At 43.7% G+C, this 27,966-nt stretch overlaps 1 protein-coding gene across 1 annotated transcript in view; it reads right to left on the bottom strand.

Annotated features, from left to right (window-relative positions):
• LOC121458840 (cyclin-dependent kinase 15-like) overlaps positions 1–27,966 on the bottom strand; it is a 61,202-nt gene that overhangs the window by 29,993 nt on the left and 3,243 nt on the right. Inside the window, exons 4-9 of the mRNA XM_041668164.1 lie at positions 23,810–23,889; positions 18,767–18,861; positions 17,640–17,702; positions 15,727–15,850; positions 14,328–14,448; positions 1,919–2,012 (exon numbers count right to left, since the gene is read on the bottom strand). Of these exons, the coding sequence (XP_041524098.1) occupies positions 1,919–2,012; positions 14,328–14,448; positions 15,727–15,850; positions 17,640–17,702; positions 18,767–18,861; positions 23,810–23,889 (577 nt within the window). The remainder of the gene's footprint in view (positions 1–1,918; positions 2,013–14,327; positions 14,449–15,726; positions 15,851–17,639; positions 17,703–18,766; positions 18,862–23,809; positions 23,890–27,966) is intronic.

Below are 27,966 nucleotides of genomic sequence, written 5' to 3'. Positions count from 1 at the left end.
CATGGTGTTGGGAGATGGAGCTGTGGTTCTCAGGTGTGGCAACAACCGCCCTTACCCAGGGAGTCGTCCTATAGTCTGAGGTGAAGTCTGCACTGTGTACAGTTAATATCAGGATACATTTATCTGTCTTCTCAAACAATGGTCATTTCTTTTCTTTTCTTTCTTTTTTTTTTTTTTTTTTTTTTGGTTTGTCGAGACAGGGTTTCTCTGTGGCTTTGGAGCCTGTCCTGGAACTAGCTCTGTAGACCAGGCTGGTCTCGAACTCACAGAGATCCGCCTGCCTCTGCCTCCCGAGTGCTGGGATTAAAGGCGTGCGCCATCATCGCCCGGCTTGGTCATTTCTTTTCTTGCTGTTAGTCTGCATTGTTTTTTTTTTCTTTTTTTAATATTTATTTATTTATTTGTTTGTTTATTTATTTATTTATTACGTATACAATATTCTGTCTGCATGTATGCCTGCAGTCCAGAAGAGGGCACCAGACCTCATTACAGATGGTTGTGAGCCACCATGTGGTTGCTGGGAATTGAACTCAGGACCTTTGAAAGAGCAGCCAATGCTCTTAACCACTGAGCCATCTCTCCAGCCCCTGCATTGTTTTTTTTCAAGACGGGGTTTCTCTGTGTAGGTCTGGCTATCCTTAAACTCGCTCTGTACACCAGGTTGGTCCTGAACTCAGAGATTTGCTGGCCTTTGCCTCCCACGTGCTGGTATTAAAGGCGTGCACCACCCCTGCTTGGCTAACATTGGTCATTCATTTCTTTGTGATTAAAAAAAATTAATAGCCTCTCTTGCCTTTAAAAAATATACAGAACACTATGGTTACCTACAATCTATTAGGCATTGATGGCCAAACTTAATGCATCAAATCTATTTGTAACTTGGTACACATTGACCAACCTGGCAAGTTTTAGGTATACTTTACCAAAATAGGAAAAATCATAAAAAAGAGGGGATAAATATACAGTATGACTATATCACTGACTACAGAGCAAAGAAAAGCAAAGCACATCAGAGTGCAAATAGAGAAAATAATAAAGAAATAAATGGAAGCATACACATATGCACACATACATTCATACACATACATGCACACACATTCATACAGATGTGAACACACCCATTTATACACACATGCACACATGCATTCATACACATACATTCATACACATTCATACAGACATGCATGTCTGCACACATTTATACACACGTGCACACACATTCATACAGACATACATGCTTGCACACATTTATACACACACATTCATACAGACACGCGAGTACACACACATTTATATGCACATGCGCACACATTTATAGACATGCATGCACACATTTATACACACATTCATACAAACACACGAGTACACACACATTCATACGCACATGCACACACACATATGCACACCCTACACACACCCATTCATACATATATGTGCACACATTATGGTCTTTAACATTTTAGGCATCATGCTCTTGGGCATGGGCATGACAAATTCTATACTTCCCTTACCTAACATGGGAAGTGCATTTTATGAGGTTCTAGAAAAATTCGGTGTCCTGTCTCCTGTTGGTGAAGATTCAGTCCAAATCTGTAGTAGAATTAAAGTGAAGGCTGGTAGAGCCGGGACAGAAAAGGCTGCTGAGAACTGAGAAAATACTACTAATAACAGGAAGCAGGAGACCCAAATGTCTTCAGTGGAGCAGCTTATAGGCTGGCGTGGGACGGCAGGGAGTTTCACCCACCCCTCCCCCAACCATCCCGAAGCAGCTCAATTCTGTCACAAACAAGTCTCTGCCTCCTTAAGTGCAGCTCAGCATCCCGAGCAGATGGATTCTTTCAATCGTCTCTAAGGCAAATCTGACTCCAAGTTTGTAATGGAGGTATTTTTTTTTTCTTATAAGGAATTTCTGTCTTACCTCCCAGATCTTCTCCAGCTGCTCCAGAATGTTGGAAACCCCAGGAAACAGAGGTTGACCCTGGAACATTTCAATAAAGATGCAGCCGGCGCCCCTAGCAAAGGAAGCGAGATATTTATAAGGAGCCTGCTCACATAAAACCTAACATCTACAATGTCTCCTTCTGAGAAATGCTTGGGATACTCTTAAATAGGGGCCACGTGTTACGAAAAACCAAGAGCCAGGAAAGTTTCTAAACGAGGAGAGTAAAAGCAGATATTCAGCTAGTAACACTCAGAAGCAGGTTCCAGTTACAAACCTTAGGTCACCCAAGCTCACCGACTCCTTGTTCTGTGGGGTGGGAAAGCCCCGAATCCCCAATTTAAACCATTAAACCTAAGATGCTATCAGCATAAGATGCTAGTGTATGTGCCATTAAGAGAGAAAAGCGTGTTGCTTCATAACTACATACAATTATTCTGTGTCAATTAAAACCTTAAAAATGTTTGAAGGGTGCACACCTATACTCCTAGTCTTTGGGAGGCACTATCAGGAGGAGAAAACATTGCAACCCTTACTCTCTCTCTCTCTCTTTCACACACACACACACACACACACACACACACACACTTTGCAAATCCTATTACGATGTGGTCAAACTTTATTTCCTCCTTACTGGAAGAGTACTTATACATTTAATTAAGCATAGATTACTTTCTAAGATATCATGCTTGTACATGTAAAAATGTGGAACTTTTAAACCAAATCAATCGGTCTAGGCACTCCTAAAACTTCTACAGAGTCAGAATTTGACTCAGATTCTCTGGTGAGCTAACCCATGGCTTCGCCCTCTATATTAAGAGGCTGATGATGCGGCAAGTCTTAAAATAAGCCATAAAGGAACCAGGAGTCGTCAGTGCTGCTCCTAAGTGGCTCTACAATTATACAGACGGCTTGCTTTTGACTCCTGCCAGAAGAATGTTGTTAAGCATGTCTGATTCGCTCTCTCAACCATTTGGCTCCTAGGGGTTTACAATGAAGCAGACCTTCCTCTTTGTAGGTTTCCTTCACTCGCTAACATTCATTCTGCAAGATTTTATTTTTTAAAGATTTTTTTAATGTGTATGTCTGAGTACCTGCATGGATGTATGTCCACCAAATATGTGTCTGGTGCCTATGGAGGCATGAAATCGCGCATCAGATACCCTGGAACTGAAGTTATACATGGTCGTAAGTTTCCATGTAGGTCTGGGGATGGAACCCAAGACCCCTGAAAGAGCACTATGCACTCTTAACCTCCGAGTCATCTCTCCAGTTCCTCCCTTATTTATTCTGCCATTCTTGTGTGCCATAACAAGGAAGACTTTTTTTTATCCTTTCATTCATTCTTTATTTATTTATTTATTTATTTATTTATTTATTTATTTATTATGTATGTAGTGTTCTGCCTGAACACCAGAAGAGGGCCCCAGATCTCACTACAGATGGTTGTGAGCCACCATGTGGTTCCTGGGAATTGAACTCAGGACCTCTGGAAGAGCAGCCAGTGCTCTTAACCTCTGAGCCATCTCTCCAGCCCAATAAGGGAGACATTTTAAGTAAAACATTTTTCTATAAATGATCATAGTATTAAATATGGATTATAAGGTTCATTTGAGTTAGTCTTAAGTATTATCCATACACAAGTTTTCATGTTTTCTGTAGACTCTAGACACACTCTCTTTAATTTGCTTTTTAATGATCATGTAGGGGAAAGCATATTTCTCGACAACTAAATCTAAAACTCATTCTTGTGTTTTTTCTGAGGATAGGAGATGGTTAAGAGACAGATTGTAATGAAACTGTATCTGATGGTACATAGACTAAAATACTTTTATGGCTCGTTACTTTGTTTGGGTTTAATACACTGGATCATTCTTAGGATTTTGTAGGTACATGGATTAGACTGAGCTTGGCGGCTCTTTCTCTCTCCACCCCTCCAGAAATAAGTTATTTTATTCTGATTGAAAAAAAAATCAGAATAAATTTTCTAAATCAGTTTTTGCTTATATGGAGAAATTTTAAATGGGATCAAATATTTTTGATCAGACAAGTGAAGGCTGTGTCTGGTAAAGAACACCTTTGAGTGGGCTTTTAGAATTACTGTCATTTTAAAGTTTCTTATTATTTATGTTTAAATATCTATGTTCTTGGGGGGCGTGGCTCAGCACTAGGGAGACTGAGACTGGAGGATTGTTGCGTGTTCAAGTCCAGCCACAGCTATATAATACATTCCAGGCTAGCCTAGAGTACAGAGTGAGACCTTGTCTCACATTTAAAAAAGAAAGGAAGAAATATTGATTTCTATTCTTTTTGCTTCTTGTCTCCTGAGACAGCAGATGTAAAAGAACAGCACACAGAGAGAACACACATTGTTGTTCTTTTTTAAAAAATGCTCCAAGATCCCCGCGGCAGTAGGCAGCAGAAATGCTATAGGTCCCAAATGGTGGCAGCGGGCCATGTGGTGGCAGGCTGCGGGCTCTGGGAGCAGCCAGTCCCAGGCAGAAATGGCTGCCGGTCCCAGAGAGAAGAGGAGAAAGAGACAGAGAAGGGGGGAAGCTGAGAAGTGGGGAGAGAGGCAGAAGCAAAGCTGCCTCTCCGAGAGGAAGATGGAAAAGAGAGCGAGCTCAGGCTGGAAGCTGAAGATCTGCCTGCCTCAGCGGATGGGAAGGGGAATGGGTGTGGCTTGTCTCTTAAAGGGACCAAAACCATAACATTCCCAGGTCTTCCTTATAACAAAAAGCAGGCACGTCAAGGAAGCAGAAAAGGAAGGGCCCAGAAAAGGCAGGTCAGAGGTAATGAAAGTGGGCGTGGCTTGTCCCTTAAAGCGACAGGAAAGCACAACACACATCACGAAAGCCTGTAGCTAAAACCATTGCTAGTACTGGTCCAGTAGGGGATGAGGCAAGAGGAGCAAAACTGGCTAATATCATCACCAAACAGCCTTCACGTGCCCGCCCTTAACAGGATACCAGTGTCAAACTCCCCCTCACCCTAAGACTCCGGGGACACGGAGGAGAAGGAGGCGGAAAGAATGTCAGAGCTGGAGGACAGGGAAGAACATTTCACGCCTCCTGGACGTGAAACAGCGATTGCTCTCAGAGAGGATGAGAGAGGGTGGGAGGGACATGTTGGGGGCTTCAGGGGGAGTGAGAGTTGAAAAAAAAAACCACAAACACAAACAAACAAAAAACACTCTCAACCCCCACCCCAAATCTACCACCACCATAACAAAATAACCCAATACAGTTATTTCTAGGTGTAAGCCTATATATAGTTCATCTCTTTTTCCCCATCCTCCTAAAAAAGCTTTCATTGCCTGAAACAAAATGTCTCTTTTTCATGGTATCTAGGAGCCAAACCTGGGCATCTCAAATGTTAAGTAAGCACTGGATCACTGAACCACACTCCCCTCATTACCTGTGTTGCTTTTTATACTTGTGGCTGTGGGAAGCCAAGAAAGAAGCCTTCTGTTAGACAATTTCATGGTATCTGTTACCATTTACATAGGGATGATGGACAAAGTTGCATAAAAGTGCACTTTGGCAAGACCTAGAACATTCGGGCCGTTGTGTAAGTACTGCAAAATAGCACAGGGTCTTCATGTTAAAGAGATAAAACGCTGGTGTTTAATGAAAATTCTCCATTTGCGAGTTAAGGCAGCTTGTAACCTTTATCTAACAAATCAAGAATCTAAGGCTACTCATACACATATATAGTACATATACAGTTACATGCATAAGTATGCAAAATGTTATACACATGTATGTTTTTATACATGCTTTACAAATGTAAGACAAACAAAATCCCAAGTCAATTATGTTTCGGCGCCAGGATGATCCATTAAGTACCGTCCATACTCGAATAAATATTTAATTATTTTATCTAATGCTTCCTTTAAAACAAAGAGGCGAGCGCTTAAATACTTACATGAGTATTGCACTTAGTGAGTTTGAGTTAAAAGTTTTAAAGATGAAAGGCATTTTTAGGTATAATAGTTGTTCTGAAAACAACCCAAGTCCATTGTCCTGTTATGCAATTTGTTTTTCATAATCATGTTAACTTTCATTTGCTTCTTAAGCTTAAGATCACAAGTCTTAAAAACCTTGCCGTGGTGACACAGGCCATTTATCCCAGCACTTGGAAGGCAGAGTCAAGGCAGACCTCTGAGTTCAAGGCCAGACTGGTCTACAGAGTGAGTTCCAGGACAGCTAAGGCTACCCAGAGAAACTCCGTCTCAAAAAGCCCAACAAAACAAACAAACAGGGACTGGAGAGATGGCTCAGAGGTTAAGAGCATTGGCTGCTCTTCCAAAGGTCCTGAGTTCAATTCCCAGAAACCACATGGTGGCTCACAACCATCTGTAATGAGGTCTGGTGCCCTCTTCTGGCCTGCAGGCATACACGCAAAACAGAATACATAATAAATTAATAAATATTAAAAAAAAACAAGCAAACAAAAACAAAAACAGAACGGGTCTTGAAACTATCAGCTATTTTGCCCACCCCAGATTTTCTCCACATCCAGGTCCGGCTAAGGAGCCAGCTCCTACTGCCTTTGATTCTTTGGTTTTTGTTTTTGGTCATTATGTTTGTGATTCTCCTTACCCCTGCTCTTCTTATCCGGTGGTTTTCAGTCTATGGGGATTCTGGGGGCTGGAGTGGGGGGGTAGGTGGCAGCCCCTGTGATTGAGGTGGCAGCCGGAAACCAAGAGCAGGTGACCTTAAACAGTAAGTACATCCTCCTAGAAGCGCAAGTTGGCAGCTGTCAGCTTGTGGCTCCCAATGTGGTTCTTTAGTCAAGCTAGAACAAACAGCTCCAATGTTTTCTGAATTTTCTGGCTATCTTCCGAATCTTTTTCTCTCTATTCTAAGCGTGAATGAATTCCTTCCAGAAAAGATTCCTCAGATTCCTTAGGCAGTCCCCTGGGGGAAGAAAACCATCTTCGGAGTTTTTGTTTGTTTGTTTGTTTGTTTGTATTTAGCTTCCCAGAGATGCAAGGAGCATAGCATATAAAAATTCGGTTGGGAGAAATGAGTCCGTACTTCATCTTCTACTGTTGAAGTTAATTTGGAGCGACATGATGTGTGGCAATCACACGGAATTTCCAGCTCCTTTCCTTGGGCCGCATCTTGTATTCGAAAGTCTGCGGCAAGGAAGCTGACAGTGGAGAATGAAGGAGTGATAGGCTTCCTGTAATTGGAAAGCCAGCAGCCACCTGAAGTCTGCGCCAAAGAGAGGCCCTTGTGGTTCAAAATCAAGCCATCCTGAAAACTCCGTGTGCTAGGAGCCGTAGAGGTGGCTCAGTGGTTAGAGCACTGGCCGCTCTTACAGAGGACCCAAGTTCTATTCCTAGAACGCACACCGGGCTGCTCATCACTACTAATAACGCCAGCTCCAGGGGATCCAAGATCCCCTTCTGGTCTCCATGGATATGCACATACGTCATACACAAATAAAAGCAAATCTTAATAAAACCCTCAGGGTAGCAGACTAGGGTAAACCTTGAAAATATTATGCTAAATGAAAGAAGCCAGACACGGAAGGATTGTATGATCCCAGCGTCAGTTATGTGAAGCACTTTGAAGAGCCAGCTTCATGGACGTGCAGAAAACGTAACAGTGATTCCCAGGGGCTGATGGGAAAGTCGGTGGGAATTTACAGTCTCGTGGGTACAGTTTCAATGTGAGGCTCATGAAAGGTTCTAGAGATGGACAGAGATGGTGGCCACACAAGGCAAATGTGTGGATGCCGCTGAATTGTTACTTAAAATGGTCAAACACTGTTTTATGTTATGTACATTTTAATATAGTTCTGCCCTCAAAAGCAAACAAATTGCCCCATAAAGTATGTAACTTTCTCCCTAACGAGGACCTTTCCAGGCCTAAAAGGGCAGGGAAAAAGGCAAGAAGGAGAAAGTGTTGGGAGACCAGAGAACACTGGCTCTGCCCTGGACCCCTACTGACCATGAAGCCACCAGCGCCCCCCAGTGGAGCTGCCTGTCCTCTGCTCCCTACAAAGACTCAGTTCAACGCTGGAGGGCTGCACGGGGACCTAGCAGGATCGAATCCCCCTCCGATCCTGTTTCTTCCTCTCTGATCAACCCTTTTCTTATCACCCAGAAAGGGAGACCGTGAGAGGAAGAGGAGAGCATGTAAATAAATCTCCGGGTTTTCATCAATGACTTGAAAGTGAACAGGCAGTTCACTAGCCAAACCTGCCATCCTATTCTGTGTTTCTGCTAGGATTCAGGCAGGATACCTGCCTGCCCTGTCAGCGGGCAGGATGCACCCAGGCCAGCCCAGGGTCCTAGTCTGCATGCAGGTGCAAATGGTCCCTCTTCTTCCTTTCCGCTATTTCTCTGAGGAGGCAGCTCTCTCTCTCTCTCTCTCTCTCTCTCTCTCTCTCTCTCTCTCTTTGCCATTCTCTCGTTCTCTCTTCCTTTCTCCATTCCCTTTACCTCAATAAACTCCACACTCAAGATGTCTGTATGGCCTATTTGTCACCCGCTGGGGTTTGGACCCACTGGCCGCAAAGGTCTCTCTCCCACGGTCCTCACCCGCCATGTGCTGATATCCCAACATTTGACTTCCTGATGGCCAGGCTTTCCAAAGGGCGGGCGCCCTAAGGCACGCGGGGACCCACAACCCACATTCTAATTTCCTGTCTGCTGTGATACTCCGCACAATACCAGCTATGACTGGATTGGTAAAATTTCCTCCTCCCAGCTAAGGACAGATCAGATCCCTTAACTGCCAACTGTGCTAAGGGCAGCCACATTACCACCACCGTTTTGTGTGAGGTTAAGACAGGGAGGAAGGAGCTTCAGACTTGTGAGGTTCTAGCCCTAGACAAAGGTTCGCGCCAACGGCCAGAGTAGTTACCATTCGCTATGGCTTTTAAAAATTACCCTTAGGCTGGCTCTGCTGCATGAGGCATGTTTGCGTGATGGTATACCTTGACAGGGCCTGCTGAGGTGTACATTTCATGAAGGGACCCCACCTACGGCAGATCTGTTCTCTCCCCACCTGCAACAAATCTGCTTTCTCGTTCGCTGGCGACTTCATTTCTCCGCTTCTTTCTTTGCTGCGAAGACCTGCAATGTCTGTTTACTCTCTCTTTCTTTAAATGCCCTGCCTGCTTGTTACAAAAATGGGAATCGGAGATGAAAAAGCCAGATTCCTCTCGCTCGCTTTTTGTTTAACTTTATGTGTGACTATAAGCTAGCTTTAACTCTGTCTCTCTGTGTGTGTGTGTGTGTGTGTGTGTGTGTGTACAACTTAAATTCAACGGTGTGTATGTGTCCGTGTGCTTACTGTTTAGAAAAAACGTTTTAAGCAGTCCTAATGAGCCCTGTTCACTGTATCTCCTTCTACACTAAGGAAGCAGTAAGTCTCAAATACTCTAAGTTGGTATATACTTTCAAATTTGAGGTTATAGAGATCTATTTCAGATTAATAAAAGCTACCCTAGAGGTTCCCTGCGAGCTGTTCTTCACTATTGTCAGCTTTTATTATTTAGCTTCTATTGCAAATTTTTTTTCTTCTTTCTCCTTTGCACGTTTAAATCTCACCCGTTAAAACAAGTTACAGTCAAGCTGGAGGACGCTGGGTAAAACGTTCCTCCGCTCTTCCACCACCTCTCAGCTTGGATCCAACTCATCAGGCAGATCCCACAGTGCTGGCATTAAAGACGTGCACCACCACCACCCGGCTTTGTCTTTGCTTTCTAAAACTCTGATTTCAGAGCTGGGTATGGAATGCTGGTAGACTGTCTGCACGTACAAGGCCTGCAGGGTTCGAGTCCCAGCACCACCACAAGAAAAATAATTGAAACCAAGGAAAACTAAACGTTTCACCTTTACTTTTCCAAAGATTACAGGCCCATTGCTTTAGTAGACTGTTCCTTAAGTTGGGCTTATCTGATACTTCCTCGTGGTTGGCGTTGGGTAGACTTTCCTCTTCCAAGAATACCACAGACGTAACATTGGGGTCTCAGTATATCTTAGTAGGAAGAACAAGTCAGTCTTTCCTTTATTCATCAGAGTTCCTTTAATTGCTGCTGTTAATGTGTGGCCTGCCAGGTTTCTCTGCCTTATAAAGTTACTGCAAGCTCTTTATAATTGACGTGTGATCTGTGACGCTGTGCTTTGTGTTGTGGAAATGTCTCTCTCCCTCAGCGAACATCTCTTTCCCTTTTAGTTAAACAGCAGTGAACCTTGCTTCAACCGAGTGCTACTGTATTGGTTGGGAGACGGTGGTTTGCTACTGTTTTTTGTTTGTTTGTTTCTTCTGTCATTAGTTGGAATTCTACTGTGGGGGTGGGATGGGATGGGTGGGACTTCTCTTCCCAGCTGTCCTCAGTATAGACTCATTTCTCGCTAGGCTATAATTAATTTCCCTCATAATTTACTTTGATGTTAAAAGTGTTCCAGATCTGAGCAGAGGAAACGTCGTCAGACTACTGCCCATGTCCTTTGGACATGCCTCCATTTATTTTGTATCATCTTGTAAGAAAATATTTTGGTTCAAGATCCCTTTTATCCTCCCCTGCTCCTACCTTAAAATCAGATCATTCCTCCAAGAGCCAAAGTTCTTTTTTAGTAGAGAGTGATATAAAGAACTTAAGATCTAGATGGCAGACCAATACTTAGGTAAGATACATCGATAAATTACACAAATAAATAAATAAATAAATAAACAAACAGGGGGGTCAGTTTTTAAAAAGTTGCTTTGGAGAGCTGGAAAGATGGCTCTTGCAGAGGATTTAGGGGTGTTTCCCAGCACCCAGGAAGGCCCCAAACTTGCTGAGTTGCTGGAGCCGACCTTGAACTCCAGACCCTCCCCTGTTCCTCCCTCCCTAGAGCTGGGCTCACAGGACTACCACCTGTGCTGGGGGTTGAAAGTTCTGTCCATTCTAAGCCGGTTCTCTACCAACTGAACTGCATTTCCCACCCTTAACAAACGCCTTAAAGGAAAACATTCCCAGGTTGCACTCCAGAAGAATCCAGCGTGTGTGTGTGTGTGTGTGTGTGTGTTATTTCTTTGAGGTAGTGATTGTGAGAACTGGGCTTTCATTCAAATCCGTTGCCTATGGTTCAGTAGGAGTTAGGTATGATGTCTCTGAATGTATTTGTCTCTGTAGCCCACTTAGAAAAATGTGATTTTAAAAAAGGTGTTTTGAATAGCCATGCAGTGATGGCACACACCTTTAATCCCGGCCCTCAGGAGCATAGTCAGGTGGATCTCAGTGGGTTTGAGGTCAGCCTGGTCTACGGAGTGAGCTCCAGGACAGGGTTATGCCAGCAAACCTTTGTTATTTCCATAGCTTTATAACACTTTCTCAAGCTCGCGTAGCAAGCACCGTGTCCACTAAGCCTTCTCCCTGGCCTCTGTAGAGTCTCTTGAAGGCTGAGACTTGTCCTTCAAACTACGAATTCTTGTTATAAAGCTATGGAAATTAATACTCCAATCTGAGGATGGATAAATTTGACCTCAGTGCGACAGAGTAGAGAACTTAGAAACAGACCAGGCGTTTATGGAAGCTTGATACAGATTTGATAGGTCACAGGACTTGTACAAGGTTAAGCCAGTGACGGAGAGGGTAGGGCTCGTGAGTCTCCAACACTAGCTGAGCTGAGTATCCAGTTGATGGATGCTGGGGTAGGGAAAGCCAGTCTTCTTTAAGGTGTGGCCCTAGAGTTGACCTAGTCCAGGGGATAGCATCACACCACGTACATAGGCAGCGTGAACTAGGCGTGGTGAGCTATTAAAAGAGTAAGTGAGATAAGGAGGGAAGTTGGGGAAGTGAGTCTGAGCGGTGGTAAGGGAGCTGGGGGTGTGAACATGATTAAAACACACATTGTGCAACAAAGGTGTCTCCAGACGTTACCAAATGTCCCCTGGGGCCCTGGGGCATAGTATCGTCCCAATTGAGTTGAGAATCACCTATCTACCTATATATGTTACACACACACACACACACACACACACACACACACACACACACACATCTCATTGTTTCAAATAGTTTATAATAAAACCAAGTTTAAGATGGATGGGTAGAAGCTCTGCTCTGCCCGTGAAACACAAGCAGAAAGGCATTGTTAAGAGCAGAGTGCGCCTGCGCCTGCTGCAGGCCTTTGAAGTCGGACGTGCAGAGCAGTGTGGGAGACAACCCCAGAGAAGTTGAGTAGCTGATGACAGCCTTAGAAATGGAGCCCAGTATCAGAATTCCATACCTAGTCACACTGGGGTCGGGGGATGTCTCCACTTTTAGAAATTCTTTGGGAAATCTAAAAGTTTAACTCTGCTTAAAAATCACCTGCTTAATTTAAAATAATCTATCACTGATGTGCACTTCAGATACAGGACCCAGAGGATCCGGGCTGGAGCTGACCGAAAAGCCTCCTCTTCCGAGGACTAGCTTTCCCACTTCCAGAAGGTGCTGTGTGAGCTTTCAAGGGAAGGAAGCAACCGGCAGTCAGTCCCAGCCAGCTGTGTTGCCTGTGAGCCATAACAGTGACCAGCAGGACAAACCATCCCTAAGGGTGCGATAGCAGTGTGCATTTCCTGGCAGTAACCAGCAGCTCTCTGATTGGACTTAAGGCCTGCCTATTAGGAAGGGAAATCATGCCTGGCACTGGAAACCTAGGCAATGATCAAGGCTAGAGAGGCCGTGGGTCTTAGAGGAGAGACCGCTCTCCTTATCTTATCAAAGCAGCATCATTCTTAACTGCATCCTAAGTACTTATCCCCAGATCCACAAACAACTGCAGCTTCTCTTTGCAAAACACAGACCATTACAGAGAACCACAGCTGCAAAAAAAAAAAAAAAAAAAAAAAATGCAGAGAACAGCTGGCCAGGGGTGCTAGGCCCGGTGGATACATCTACAACACAACCCCTACACCTAAAGCTCATGGAGGAAGAGGGAGCAGAAAGGTTGTAAGAGCCAGAGGACCAGGGATTCTGCTGGGAGACAGTCTCCTAGAAACGACAGGGAAGGTATACCCCCAACACTTCAATAACAGGGTTGCTGAAACAAAGCGTGACTGAGGATAACACCAACAGAATGCTAACAGGAAACAGGCAGATCTCACAGGACCCCACTCCTACAAAGAACTACAGGCGGCTAAGGTATCCTGGGAGCTGGAAAATTAACCCTCCCCTGGGATGAACTCCCTAATTGGTTACCCAATACTAATTGAGTGGTGAGCCCTGAAATCATACACATAACCAGCAACACTGAATAAACTCAGAAGGCAGTGTTTATGTATTTAGGGTATATATCTCTGTCTGCCTGCCTGCCTATCTATCCGCATGTTCTTACGCGTGTTAAAGAAAGAGAGGTCATGCGTTTGTGAGGAAAGACACAAGAGAGAGCTTGGAATGAGAAAAGGGAATGGGGAGTGAAGTAATTATCTTTAATAAATGCTGAAAAATCTTTCCGTTACCAGAATAAAAAAGAAAAATGCTGTCTGTCACGTTCAAGTCAACATCTGGATTTTAAAAATAACATTCTGAAGAAGAACAACACTATTAGTGATTTTTAAAACTAGAACCCACGTTTATACAAAGCCTGTTTTCTAAGGCCTTGGGAAAGGTCCCTATATTTTATTACCGTCGAGAAGTTGGTTGGACCTGTGAAGTCGTTACCGTCTGTTATCCCCTCACAACTGGGAAAGCTCTAGAAGTAAGAGCAAAATAGTGGGGGTGGGGCGGGGGCTGGCAGATAGCTCGGTGGGGGAAGGAGCCTGTTGCTAAGTTAGACAGGTGCAGTTTGAGTCCCCAGAACCCACACAGTAGAGCACTGATTACAGCGTTGTACACCAACCCCCCGATATATAAGAAAAGTATAAGACCCACGTAACGTGTCATTTCTGCTCTCGGATGACAAGTGTCCGAGAACACCCGCTCACCACTGCACCCGAGGAATCTTCAAGCCTCCAGTTCTCAGGCTCAAATTATGGTCGCATTCAGCCAGTGATGGGGGTTATTTTAATATTAGTTTTATTATGTGTGTGCCTGTGTCTGTCTGTCTGACTACTTCTCTGCTTGCCTACCTGTCTGCCTGTCTATAGCTTGAAGATGTATGTTTGTCTGTTTCTCTGATAACAGGTAGTTAAAGGAGGGAAAAGGTAAAGAAATTGGGGAAAGCTAAGGGGAGGGGTGTGATGAAGAGAGACCTGGGGAAAGAGGATGCCTTGGGCAAGTCTTTCTTTTTTTTTTTTAACTATAAAATCCATAGAATGCAAAAATCAGGTGAGACATATTACAAAGCACCTCATGTTTCAGTGTTTCAAAATGGAACACAGATGGTAAGGCGACCATCGCGGGTTTTTTTTTGTTTTTGTTTTTTTTTTTTTTTTTTTTTTTTGGCACTAGCTCTTACCATATGTCCAGCTCCGAGGAGTACTCGGTGGCTCCCAGCAAGGCGTCAGGTGGCCGGTACCAGAGTGTCACCACTTCTGAAGAGTACGTCTGGCTAGGAATGGACTTGGCTCGAGCAAGACCTGTCCAAAGAGGATAGAGACAGCGCTTGTTATCCTGGTCTTTTGGGGAGGCATGGTGGCCCTGGACGGGGAGAATACAGGGCAGAGTAGACAACAAGAAAGATAACATGTCAGTGGTGGGTGCTCACACCAGAAGCTGTCAACTGTCCCGAGGTTTGCGTGTACGGCAGCAAGAAGAGTTCTTAATTTTGACCTTTGGTGTAGCTAGGCGTGGTCAGGTGACTAAGTTCTTGCTTACTTGGTATGGACAGAGGTGATGTTGAACTTCCAGGTCAAGCCCTTAGCGGATGGGTGGTAGATTCAGATTCCCTCTGAGCTGTGTGGGTCTGGAGGTGATAACTACACTGAAGTAGGCACTTGGGCAGTATCTGAAGGACCGGGAGCCACTTGACAAGATTGGGGAGACGCACTCTGGGGTTGCCACGACAGCTCTGACTGCCCTGAGGGACGGTTGTTTCTAGAACACTCTTCCATTGTACTGTGGGTCTCTACAGTAGCAGTGAAATAACTTAACTTGGCTGATGCTAACTTGGAATTCTTTTACTTGGGAGACAGAACCAGGAGGGTGGCTGCCAGTTAAAGGCCAGCCTGGTCTACACAGTGGGTTCTAGGTCAACCAGGGCTACATGGAGAGACCCTGTCTCAAAAAATTTTTACTGAACAGTTAGTACCACACTAGGAATATAACGATAAGCAAAAACAGACTCTTAACTACTTTCTTGTAAAGGAGAATAAAATCTAAAACCACATATATATGTGTATGTGTTTATGCATTCTGTATCGTGTATCTGTGAATAAAAGGAAAGACACTGTTATAGAGGAAGTTTGTGTCCTTTGCTAGGAATATTGTCAAGGTGTTGTTGACATTTAAGGGTGAAAAAACAAATATCATTTCTATTTCTGCAGGAGTCCATGCTACATTCTAGGATCAACTTCTCTATTCTGCCATCCTGGGATAGCCGTAATCTATCCTGATATAGTTGTCATCAACCACTTAGATATGGGGCTATCTCCTAAGTACAGTCTATTCTACAGGTGTCACTACCTCAAAAGTGACCTATTTGAGGCATCTGGCTAGATGTCTTGATGGAATTCTAGAAAACTTCCACACTCTCCCTTCCTCTTGCCTCACGTTTCCTGGATGTCAATCTGACATCCAACACAGCATCGCGTTCTTGGGCTCTAGTTTTTAAAGGCCAAGCCTCGCCAACGCTTCAAGTAAATACAGACAAAAGACTCATTGTTCATAGACCAGAAGGAGACCTGAGGGCGACTCACCAAAATCAGCCAATTTGAGCTCTCCCAGGTGACTGATGAGCAGGTTCTGAGGTTTCAGGTCCCTGTGAAGAACGTGCTGGTGGTGGATGTACGCCAGGCCCCGCAGAAGCTGGAACATGAAAAGCTGGAAGAGATGAACACCATCCCTCAGGACACGGGAATGGCAGTGTGCTGATTTCATATCTAAGTCAAAAATGGCCCTCTAAAAGAATATAGTGAACATGTCTCTTGAGAGATGAGAAAGAGTGAGAGAGAGAGAGAGAGAGAGAAAGAGAGACAGAGAGAGAGAGAGAGAGAGAGAGAGAGAAACCATTCAGAAAGAGGAGGAAGGCTCAAAGGAACCAAGTAGACTACATCCCAAACAAAGGGATTCTGGCTTTTCCCAACATCTTGTTCCTTTGATACTGAAGGAATTGCCCTTCCTTAAAATCTACAGTGAAACCTTGAGGTCTCCTTAGAAGCAATTGCAGCTGGTTTAGCTGTGAAAGATATCATCTTTACACACAGATGACTTGGTATGTCAGGTCAAAGTTGATTTGGAAATGATAGAGTTTATTATACTTGTTGTGATTTTCCGGGTTCCAGTATGAACTCTTTTAAATCTATGATACCAAAAGACCCAACTGGGAAATATATTTTAGATGGTATTAAGAAATAAAGGGGGGGCGTGGTAAGATGGGTCAGTAGGTAAAGTACTTTCTTGGTAAGCCTGGAATCCTATGTTCAATACCCAGAACCCATATAAAGGTGGGAGGAGAGAATCGACTCCACAAAGCTGCCCTCTCTCTCTCTCTCTCTCTCTCTCTCTCTCTCACACACACACACACACACACACACACACACACACGATGCTTATTTATTTACTTTTTAAGTTTGAGAAAAAGAAATAAAGGAACCATTGTATTCATAAATTATCTTAAAGCCTTAAATTCAAAGTTGAAAACAAAATGTAACAGAAATAATTGCACAAGCAAGAAGACATTTACTTCTCTGCATAGCTACAGGACAGGACTTTTTACTAGAAATCTAAAGCCTTTTATTTTATGTATATGAACGTTTTGCCTCTGTGTACAGCTGTGTCCCAGTTGCATGCAGTACCCACAGAGACCAGAAGAGGGTGGTAGACCCTGTGGAAATGGAGCTACAGATCTCTGCTATGCGGGCGCTAGAAACCAAACCAGGTCTTCGGCAAGAGAAGTGCTTTTTTTTTTTTTTAGTGATTGAGTCATGTCTCCAGCTCTCCAGCTCCTTACTGAGCTCTTATTTATTTGTTTGTTTGTTTGTTTGTTTGTTTTCATCCTTCTCAGCACTTCAGTGTCTGGTATGTGTGATCCTCCAGCCTCAAAGTCCGTCTTCCTCCGAGCGTTCTATTTAGCAGCTGGCACGCCCCTTGGCATCCGGCTCACCGTAGCACAGCGACCTGAGGCTAGACCCAGTCTAGACACCAATGCTGTCTCGCTACCGCATCTTCTCGGTTTCCTCCACGTGTCTGACAGAACTCCGCCTCTGAATCGCTCAGAATGCCTGCTTTCTCTCCTCCTCTATTAGAACTGTTGGACACTACCACGTTTAAGAAGGAAAGGTGGTGTTGTCCAAAGGTGGCTCACTGGCTCTGAGCCCTGGCTGCTCTTGTAGAGCACGAGAGCTGGGTTCCCAGCGGTCACACAGAAGCACACAACCATTTGTAATTCCGACATGAGGATATCGAGTTCCCTTTTTTGGTTTCTACTCATGTACGCACATACATACGATTTTTAAAAAATAAATCTTTTAACAACAATAATAAACCCCCACAAAACATAGTTAGGCAGACAATTTAATAATTGTTTTGTTATATTGTTATATTTAATAGTGATTGTTTTGTACCCATGAGGGTTCTTGCCAGAGGGGAGCCTGGCTCTTAAAGTACTCACCCTGACGTTGTGAGGATGAAGGCCTCCGGGATGCTGAGACATGTACTGGGCCAGGTCTGTGTGCTAAATAGAATGGCAGGGAAAGAGGACAGAGGTCAGCGGCGCTTGGACAGTATCCTGCATCGCACCGCGTACCCGAGCGAGCGCAACAAAATCGCGGATGTTTAGACAAAAGGGCGCTTGGACAGTATCCTGAATCACACCGTGTACTCGAGGGGGCACAACAAAAACGCGGATGTTTAGACTAAAGGGCGCTTGGACAGTATCCTACATCACACCGTGTACCCGAGGGGGCACAACAAAAACGCGGATGTTTAAAGTATAAAAGGAGTTATAGCCAGATTTCTGTGCGGCAGACAGGGCATGTCTTCTAGCTGGCTGCTGGCACATCGGAGCCCGTTCTTGGTACAGAGACACTCCATTTGAGTGACTCGTTCTGAACACAGCAAAGGGAACCTTCACTTTTCAAGTATCCTTGAAGGCAGGTCAAGTACACTCCTCTCAGGATTTCTTTCTGCTCATTTGATCTTTTTTTTCCCCTTTCAAAAGTACAAATTGAGTCATTAGTAGGCTGATATATGGCCTTTAAATATCTTGTGTTTTATATCTTTCCGTTTTGCCAAAAAAAAAACAAACCAGGTTCTATAAGTAATTAAAACAGCCTTTTTTAAAAAAAAGATTTATTTATTTATTATGTATACAATATTCTGTCTGCATGTATGCCTGAAGGCCAGAAGAGGGCACCAGATCTCACTACAGATGGCTGTGAGCCACCATGTGGTTACTGGGAATCGAAGTCAGGACCTCTGGAAGAGCAGCCAGTGCTCTTAACCTCTGAGCCATCTCTCCAGCCCCAAACAGCCTTTTTAAAAGCACAGAGTTTTATGAGAAAGCAAATACAGAATCCTAGTCTATTCCTGGTGGCAAGGGGGGACAGGACCGACAAAATCCAGGTGAAGAGGTGGAACTAATTGCTGGCCAGAGCAGCAAGGCCCTGCCTAGCCCAACGATCCATCCTACCTTCCACATCATAATGAAAGTTTTATCATGCCATAAAATATTAACAGATTCATTATACAAGCACCAGGCCTTTTCCCCTCTGTGCTGGAAAAGCCTAGAGAACTCACCAAGTATTCAAACACGAATGTCAGAGTCTCCTTGGTGTGAACGATGTCGTGCAGAAGGACAATGTTGGCGTGCTTCAGTCCCTTCAGGAGAGAGGCTAGGAAGATTTAAACAAGAGGGGACCAGCATCACTGATAAGAAAGGCAATAAGTCTGGCAATCTTGAGTTCAATCCCTGAAACCCATGCAAATAGGTAGAAGACAAAAAAAAAAAAAAAATGACCGCACGAAGTTGTCTTCTGACCTTCACATAGGCATCATGGCACGGCTTTGAGCACGCATGCATGGGCATGTGTGTGAACACAGACACACACTAATAACAATAATTTTAAACTTTTAAAAATATCCCTCTCCTATGCCATTACCCTGGGGCTACTTCTCATAAGGCCGTAACTATGCAAAGAATACGTTATGTCCTTGATCAGGTTGGACTCAGCAGAATTCCTGTCAGCCAGGCATGCCCTCCTCCATCTGTGGGAACTGCGGACCTGAGATTTTAATCAGACCCTTTGTTGATCTTATCGGATGATCCCCCAGCAAGGTTCCTGAACCTCTTTTTTTTTTTTTGGTGAGTTTTCTCATAAATAGGTTAGAAGTAAGTACAATGATCCAAAAGGTTTTCAGCCACAATGTTTCTAGTTTAAATACTGCCATTGCCGGGTTCTTTTTTTTTTTTTTTTTTTTTTTTTTTTTTTTTTTTTTTGGTTTTTCGAGACAGGGTTTTCTCTGTGGTTTTGGAGGCTGTCCTGGAACTAGCTCTGTAGACCAGGCTGGTCTCGAACTCACAGAGACCCGCCTGCCTCTGCCTCCGAGTGCTGGGATTAAAGAAACTGGAGAGCTGCTGCTCACCCACTATCGGGCTGTTTTCTGGAGTCTTCCCCAGTCTGCCTTAATTTTCACACAGGCAGCATCACAGAGCGGAGTTCTGTTTTTCCGCTTTTACCCTTGCTGAAGGAGAGTCAGTCGAGCAAGCCTTTGCAGTTTTATGTAGTAGAGAGAATTTAAATATAACTGACAGGGGGTTCTAATGCTGAAGAATGCTATGATTCCAGGCAAATTTCCCAGCTTCCCTGAGGTTCAGACTCCTTCGTTTCTATAACAACAACAAACGCCATTATATTGTACTTCTGCCGTTGGTGTAAGGGGTTGACAAAGACTATGGCAGAGGAAGGCATGTCACGTTTCTGGATCTCAGGACAGAGTGTATATATGAAAGTTATGAGTGTGTGAATGAAGTTTGGTTTGGCCATATGATATAATGTCTCTAAAGGTGTTAAGGATGCATGGAAGCTTATTAGGATTTTCCCTTAGTGCCATTCAGACTTTTGTTCGTTTCATATTACATATGAAGATCTCACGAACGCAAGCATGCACTCTGCCTACTGAGAGACTGTCCATGTAGCAAAAATTCTACTCAATAAATCCCAGGCTGCCCCACACTCAGAGCAAGCAGACTTCTCGGGAAAAGAATTCTTTTTTTTTTTAAATGTTAAGATTTTATTTACAAAGCTTTTCTTTGTTGTACAGAAAGTAAAAATGTTGTTACAATCCCAGTGTAACTGGCAGCCAGGACGGTCAACTGGGAAAAGAATTCTTGTGTCAAGGGTTTGGAAAGAAGGCTCTTTTTGAGTTTTTTCCCGCGCATGGCATCTGGTTACCTTTCTAGCCAGTGACCCTGGATTTTAACTAATGAACACCAGCTGCTCTTATCTTGCTTTCCATCCCTCTCCATTTAACCTCAGTCTCTCTGGCCTCACATCCATCGAGATCTTAACCAGGGAGAATTGAACCAGTATCAAAGTTCTTTAAGTGGGGCCTCGCTTTCAAGGCTGCAAGCTTTCACGCTGAAGGAAAAAGAAGCGGCCATTGTTGGAAGCTGGAAGCCAAACCACCTCCGATGTGTCAAAATCCTTTTGTGGTTTTTCATATCATACAAGCAAAGCTTTCAGTAAGGGGCAGTCTATAAAACAAACCGAGGAGTCCGCAAAGGAGCCCTAACTGTAATTGCGAACACCTGTGTGGCGGGCGGCACCGGGCAAAGGATCGATGCAGGAATGGTTGCGCAGAGAGAACAATCCATGCGGGGTGGGGCAGGGTGGGCTTTGAGCCAGGCTGAGAACATCTGTGCATCTGTTAGCAGAACCTGCTGCAACAGGGTTTCGCTGTGCCTGCCAGATGTGGACCTGGAGAACCCAGCTCGAGGGAAAATAGGAACAAAGCACAATGTGAGCAATTAGTGAACTCCAGCTCGCGAAAGGCCATGCCCAGAGAATGTTGAGAGCTTTGACACAGAAAGTCCCCGCTAGCCCAGTGACTGGGACCCTTCTACTGTGTTCAGAGATACTCTTCCACCTAGCCGCACACCGGTCCCCAAATGTGATCGCCCTCTCGTTTGGATGACTCATAAGTACACCAGTAAGTGCGGCTTCCATTATGTTAAACACTTAAACCATGGGTGTGTGTCCCCACCCCCCCCCCAGATTGCACCTGATCCTATCGGATGAGTCCCCACTTAAACTGATAGCTTCTTGGCCTTTCTACTTAAACTGAAAATGTTTCCCAGGGGCATCCGAGGCTTTTGAAAATGGAATCAAATTGAGTTATAAGCTCGTTTTCTGAAATGTTTTTTTTTAAAACGCCTGTTTGCATAACCTATTCTTCTACGTTCAGCCCCAAATCTGCCTCTCCATTAGGTACACTGATTCATTGTCGTCTGAGCTTGCAACCGCCTCTACACACTCAATGCTTGAATTGTCTGCTCTGTTAAGACTGAAAACATCAGAATGAAGAACGGGGCTTTCTCTGCTTATCTCTCAAGCTCTCAACACCACCCTTTGCATCCAGTGTGTACTCAGGAAAGGAGGGAAGACAACAGAGCTAAGAGAAGAACGGAAGGCCGAGGAAGGGCCATTTTTTCTGGATTTCTTTTTTTTCCAGAGACCGATAGTAATCGCGTCATGCAGAGGGCTCCGTTGATGAGAAAGCTTGCCTAGTGTGGGGGTTCGGATGAGAAATTCAACCCAGAGGCTTGAGTTTTTGAGTGTTTGAGTCCTAGTTGGTGGCATTGTCTGGGGACCCGGCAGTTTTGTTGGAAGAAACACAAAAACACAAGACTGAAGACTCGGGGTTTGAGAACTCAGCATTGCACACTTCCGGTTTGCTCTTTCTAGTGTGTGTGTTTGTGTGTGTGTGTGTGTGTGTGTGTGTGTGTGTTTGAAGGTGTCATCTTTTAGCTTCCTGTTCCTGCTACCACGGAGGCTTTTTGTTGCTCTGCCTCTCCCAATATCCCATCCTCCCTATGACAGACTCTTATCTCTTTGGAACTGTCAGCCAGGTAAACTCTTTCTTCCTTTGGTTGTGGCGTTTTACCACAACAGAAACGTAACTAATATCCTAGCATGTTTGAGGCCCAAGATTTGTTTCCCAGCAGGACGTGTAAAGCTGAGTGTGGCAGCATGTCTATCAAGGTAGCCCTTGGGAGGGACAGGCAGGGGGATGAAGAGTTCCAGGCCATCCTTGGTTACACAGTGAGTTTGGGGCCAGTCTGGGCTCTAAGAGGCCCTGCCCCAAACAACCAACACCCTTAGGTAAAATGCTGGTAAATTGTATTCTTTTGTTTCACTATGTTGGTTTTAAGTTTGTAAGTTATTAGTGATAAATATTGTGGTATACATCTTCTCATTGATCAGTAATATAAAAGTAATAAAATAAAATTCAAGAATAAAATCATAGCAGTGACTATTCACTGAGCCCTGAAATAAGCATCATGTGCTCTCATTTGATCTTTATTTTTTATTTTATTTTTTGTTTTTTCCCCTAGACAGGGTTTCTCTGTGGCTTTGGAGCCTGTCCTGGAACTAGCTCTGTAAGACAATGCTGGCCTCGAACTCACAGAGATCCTCCTGCCTCTGCCTCCCAAGTGCTGGGATTAAAGGCGTGTGCCACCGCCACCCAGCTTTGTTTGGTCTTTATAACACTCTCTTAAACATGTCCTGTTAACAGCCACTTCTTCTGCGAACCCAGTCTTAGAGAAACTATGGATCAGAACCACATCATCAGCCCCTAGCAGCCAGATGAGGCAGACCCGGACATCTTCACCTCCTTGCGATGCTGCCCACAGTGCAAAGAAAACCCAGGAAGCTAGGTTTGTCAAGGCACCCCTGGAAGGCCAGCTCTAGGAGGCAGGGGGACAGCAAGCTTGAGGTCAAAGTGGGCTACATAGTAAGTCTGAGGCTGGGCTGGAGAGATGGTTCAGTGGTTAAGAGCATTGACTGCTCTTCCAAAGGTCCTGAGTTCAATTCCCAGCAACCACATGGTGGCTCACAACCATCTGTAATGAGGTCTGGTGCCCTCTTCTGGCCTGCAGACATACAGACAGAAAAAAAAAAGTAAGTCTGAGGCTGTGTAGGCAGACAAACAAACAAAACAGAGACAGCTCCAGAGGGAGAGAGAGAAGAAGGGAGAGAAAGAAAATGCTGAAAGAATATGTCTTCTACCCTGGAGGCTGAAGCAGTAGGATTGCAAGTTCAAGGCCTGTCTAGGAAATTTAGTGAGACTCTGTCCCAAAGAAATAACTCTGTGTGTGTGTGTGTGTGTGTGTGTGTGTGTGTTTTGTGCACGTGCACCCTGGACCCTTGGTTCAACCCCTAAGTACTGCAGGAAAAACAAAAATAAAACAAAAAAATAGGCTATGATCAGGTGAATCCCCTTCACCAATTACTATGATGTTACACTTCTCTCTCTTTTCAATGAGTTGTGTAGACATGGTTTTAGTATGAACCCAAGCATGCAGCAAACATTTAGTAAACGCTCATAGAGGTCATAAATATGGACATCAGTTTTGAACGTTGTCTTCAAGAACAAACACTAAAACGATAGTGTAAATAATCTTGGGGAATCGGCAACAAAATCAAAATCTGAAATTATAAATCACTTCTAGAAATACCAGAGATTGCACGCTGAGTGGGCAGACTGAATCCTTTACGGTGGTTTTACCATGTCTAGCCATCAAAACAACCTCTGGGGTTCGCTTCTTCCTGGTCTTACCTTCCCGTATGGCTGTGAAAGGGACGCCCTCCTCCGCGTTCATGCTGATGACTTTCAGAGCTACCAGTTGTCCGTTTATCCTAGGAAGGGACAGGACAGACAGACACACACTCACTGAGATGGTCCAAAGCAACGGCTCACGCACAGATGCTAGAACAAAGGCTTGTGTTCCTCCACAAGCTCTAGAATATAAACTAACAATTTCCTCAAAACAACGAGCCCTTTACACATAAAACATGTGGCATATATATTTCCCAGTAGCCTTTTCTTTACTTGCGTGGTCGATTTACTTTATAGGACATTCAGAGTAAGCAGGAAGGCATCCAGAGGCCACCTCCCTCCTGGTGTTTGCTGATCCCTTTGGTGCACTTAAGCCAGGCTTGTCTGCCATCTAACTTTGGCTGTGGCTTCATAACTGTCTCCTTGATCTTTTCTGTCCACTCTCCGTAGAGTCCCTCGGGACATACTTCTCAAATGAAAATCAACTTGTCACTTACTTTGCAAAACCTACTGTTTCTCCACCCTTCGTTTCTGATAACAGCCTAATTCTCTTCCTTTTTCTTTTTGTTGTTTTGTGTGTGTGTGTGTGTGTGTGTGTGTTTGCGTGCTCAGGGGAGGGAGATGTGGGTCTTGAAATGTAGTCCTGACTGACTTCCAACTTTCAATTCTCCTGAATAAACATGTTAACAGCCAATGTCGGCAGTATTCTCCAAAGTATTGTCTGATTTACCTACATCTCGCCGTTCTCTTTCTTCTTTTCCTCTCCCTCCCTCCGTCTTCTCTCCACTTATGTATAGTTTTGTTTTGATATTAGATAAGTGTAGATATCCAAGAAGGTTTTTATGACCATGTTGTTTCTAATACGGAGAGATTCACTCTCAATAATCTGTTCTCTCTCGGTTTCTCTTATCATTCATGATGTGGTTTTTTTTAATTAATTAATTAATTTATTTTATTTTATTTTTTATTTTTTTTGGTTTTTCGAGACAGGGTTTCTCTGTGGTTTTGGAGCCTGTCCTGGAACTAGCTCTTGTAGACCAGGCTGGTCTCGAACTCACAGAGATCCGCCTGCCTCTGCCTCCCGAGTGCTGGGATTAAAGGCGTGCGCCACCACCGCCCGGCTTTTAATTTATTTATTTATTTATTATGTGTACAACATTTTGCTTCCCACACACCAGAAGAGGGCGCCAGATCTCATAGATGGTTGTGAGCCACCATGCGGTTGCTGGGAATTGAACTCAGGACCTCTGGAAGAGCATTCAGTGCTCTTAACCTCTGAGCCATCTCTCCAGCCCCTCATGATGTTTTTAATAAACAAGCTAGCATTGAACTTATAACAATCTTCCTGCCTCAACTTTTCAAGTCCTGGGATTATAGGCATAAGCCACCATGCCTGGTTTTGTTGTTTACTATTGCAAAATCGGATATTTAATAATGTTATAGTATTTTATCATACAGACACACAACAGTGTGTTCTGCCAATTCCAAATTCTTATAAATTACAGTTTGGGGTTATTTTAAGAATACCGTGATGGGCATGGTGGCTCCTGTTGTAACCCTAGCCCTTGAGAGGCTGAGGTAGGAGGAAAGTTGTTACAATGTCAGACGGGTCAACGTGGTGAGTTCCAGAGACTAGCTTGGGTTAGCATGAGACTGTTTCCTTTAAGGACATAATGGGGGCTATGGGAAAAGATTTAGCTACAGAAATGATGATGAAAATTTTTCATTTTATTTGGTGTTTGCTTTAAAATTCATTTTTTTGAGAACAATTTTAGAGTTCTAGAAAAACCGAGAAGTTAGATAGAAGAAGATAGTGTAGAAAGTTCCCATGTCCTTACACTCTGTTTCTACTACTGTTGACTCTTACTTAGCAAGGCGAAGCTATTACAACTGATGAACCAAGCTGGGCACAATTGACCTACACCTGTAATTCTAGCACTTGGAAGATGGAGGAAGGAGAATCAAGGAATTCAAGGTCATCCTCAGCTACATTTGAAGGCCAGCCAGAACTGAAACTCATGAATCTGTGTTTCATGTGTTTCAGTTCAAAAAAAAAAACCCAGAACAAAACAAACAAACCAAAACACTAAACTAGTGTAAAATAATGACAATAATTAATGAACTAATATTGGTGAATGTCATTAAAGCATATTAGAATTCCTTCAGCTTTTACTTCATAACCTTCTAATTGCCCAAGATGATACCCAGGACTACATTTAGTTGCTGTGTCTCCCTAGGGTCCTCTTGGCTGTGCACTTTGCCGGATTTTCCTTGGGTTTGGTGACCTTGATGGTCCTGGGGCATGCTGGTTAAGAACTTTGTAGAGTTCTTCTCTTAGACATTTTCCCTGAAGTTTCTCTTAAGACTAAGCTGGGATTCTGAATTTGGGGATGGTTAAGAACTATCTTGATGATATTGTACCATGGGGGCTCTCTTTGGCCATGACTTGGGTCTTTGGATGTTGATGGTAACTGCCTGTCTGAGGTTGCACTCGTTGACCGTCTATTGCAAAGTGACTATCTTAGAATCCACATCACTAAGTGTAACTTGGTGCACTTTGGGTAATGGGCCCACTGAGATTCTCTTCCGACAGAGTAGACCTGTGTAAGAAATCTGGAATTCTTTTGCATTGGAGATTTATTTCTCCTCTCTTATTTATTAATTTATTGAGCCATTCCTTTGTAGCAGCAGCGACTCATAGATATTTTATTCTTTGGGTTATAACTCAATACCATTTAATTTTGTGCCCTGGTTTTGGCAGGTTTTCCCCTTGGAAACTCTTCCGTTGATGCCCACGCCACTCATCAGGGGGAGCTTAGTTTTGTTTTTACCTCCACAGTCTGGCCTATGCATATATCGCTTTTTAATTAATTTCTTTACATCTGATACTGCATTTCCCAGTCGTTTCTGTTTATTCTGTCCCTCCCTCACCTTTTTACAGGAACGTTTGACAAAGATTTTTTTTTTACTGCTTGCTTTCACTTGCCTTTCAAGTTTCGAGCTTAAATTTTTTTTTAATGTGGGAAATACTAATTTCCCAGAATATTTTACTGAGACCATGGCTCTGTAAGATTCTATTCCACCCACCCCAAACAACAACAACAGCTTTTTTGTCAAATATGTGTAGAAATGCTGTGCACTTTCAGGATTTCCACTGCTCTTGGGTAGCCGTGGTACCAAAACACAGGCAGTTTTGCTGGGCTGAAGGTATCTGTTGTAAAGGAAATTGGTTTTGTCTAGGGTTGCCAGCATCTATTGGACTTCAGCTGTTTCAATGAAACCCTTATTGAAGTGTCTTGGAATCGGTACTCTCTGGAACACTGGGGCACCGTGGTCACTCCATCCTCCTATGCTGAATGTTATATGCGTAAACCGACCTCCCCAGCCTCAAGGATGCACCCACTTCATCTTTCTGTCTAACTGCTGTGCATTTCCTTGTTCATTTAAATCTTTACTCCATTGTATTTATCTATTTGTTTGTTTGTTTATTTATATTTTTTGAGACAGGGTTTCTCTGTAGCTTTGGAGCCTGTCCTAGAGCTAGCTCTTATAGACCAGGCTGGCCTCAAACTCACAGAGATTCTCCTGCCTCTGCCTCCCAAGTACTGAGATTAAAGGCGTGCACCACCATCACTCGGCCACTGTATTCTTATTCTGCATTCAATTTTCAAAAAGGCAGATTGTCCCAGCGCTGTTTGCGGAAACATTTTCTTTTCCCTGCTGACTTGAAAGGTCACCACGTGTATTTAGTAAATTTTACTGATTACTTGTATTTGTACGTATTCAGAGCTTTCTGAAATAACATTTCTGTCATGTGTGGTAGTGTGTACTGTAATCCCAGTACCGAGGAATAGACAGGAAGATCACAGGTTCAAGGCCAGCTTGGTCTACATTTTGAATTTCAGGTTAGCTAGGGCTATATTAGAAAGACCTTGACTTTTTTTTAAAAAAAAGTCTTTGATCTATCTTTTATGTGTGTGCTGTACAATTTTAATTGTACTTAGACTATAAAGCCAGATCTCTGGGTCTGTGGGTACCGTGTGTGTGTGTGCGTGTGTGTGTGTGTGTGTGTGTGTGTGTGTGTGTGCGTGTGTGGAAATATTTGGGAAGAATATTGATTGTACATTGACTGTGTATTGATTCCTTTTCTTATCATT

Source organism: Microtus oregoni, unplaced genomic scaffold (genome assembly GCF_018167655.1).
Source record: "Microtus oregoni isolate MIOR12 unplaced genomic scaffold, Mior012 000018F_ref0000195, whole genome shotgun sequence".
Classification (NCBI taxonomy): Eukaryota; Metazoa; Chordata; class Mammalia; order Rodentia; family Cricetidae; genus Microtus; species Microtus oregoni.
The sequence above is the reverse complement of the archived record's forward strand: the minus strand, read 5'-3'. Positions and strand labels throughout refer to the sequence as shown.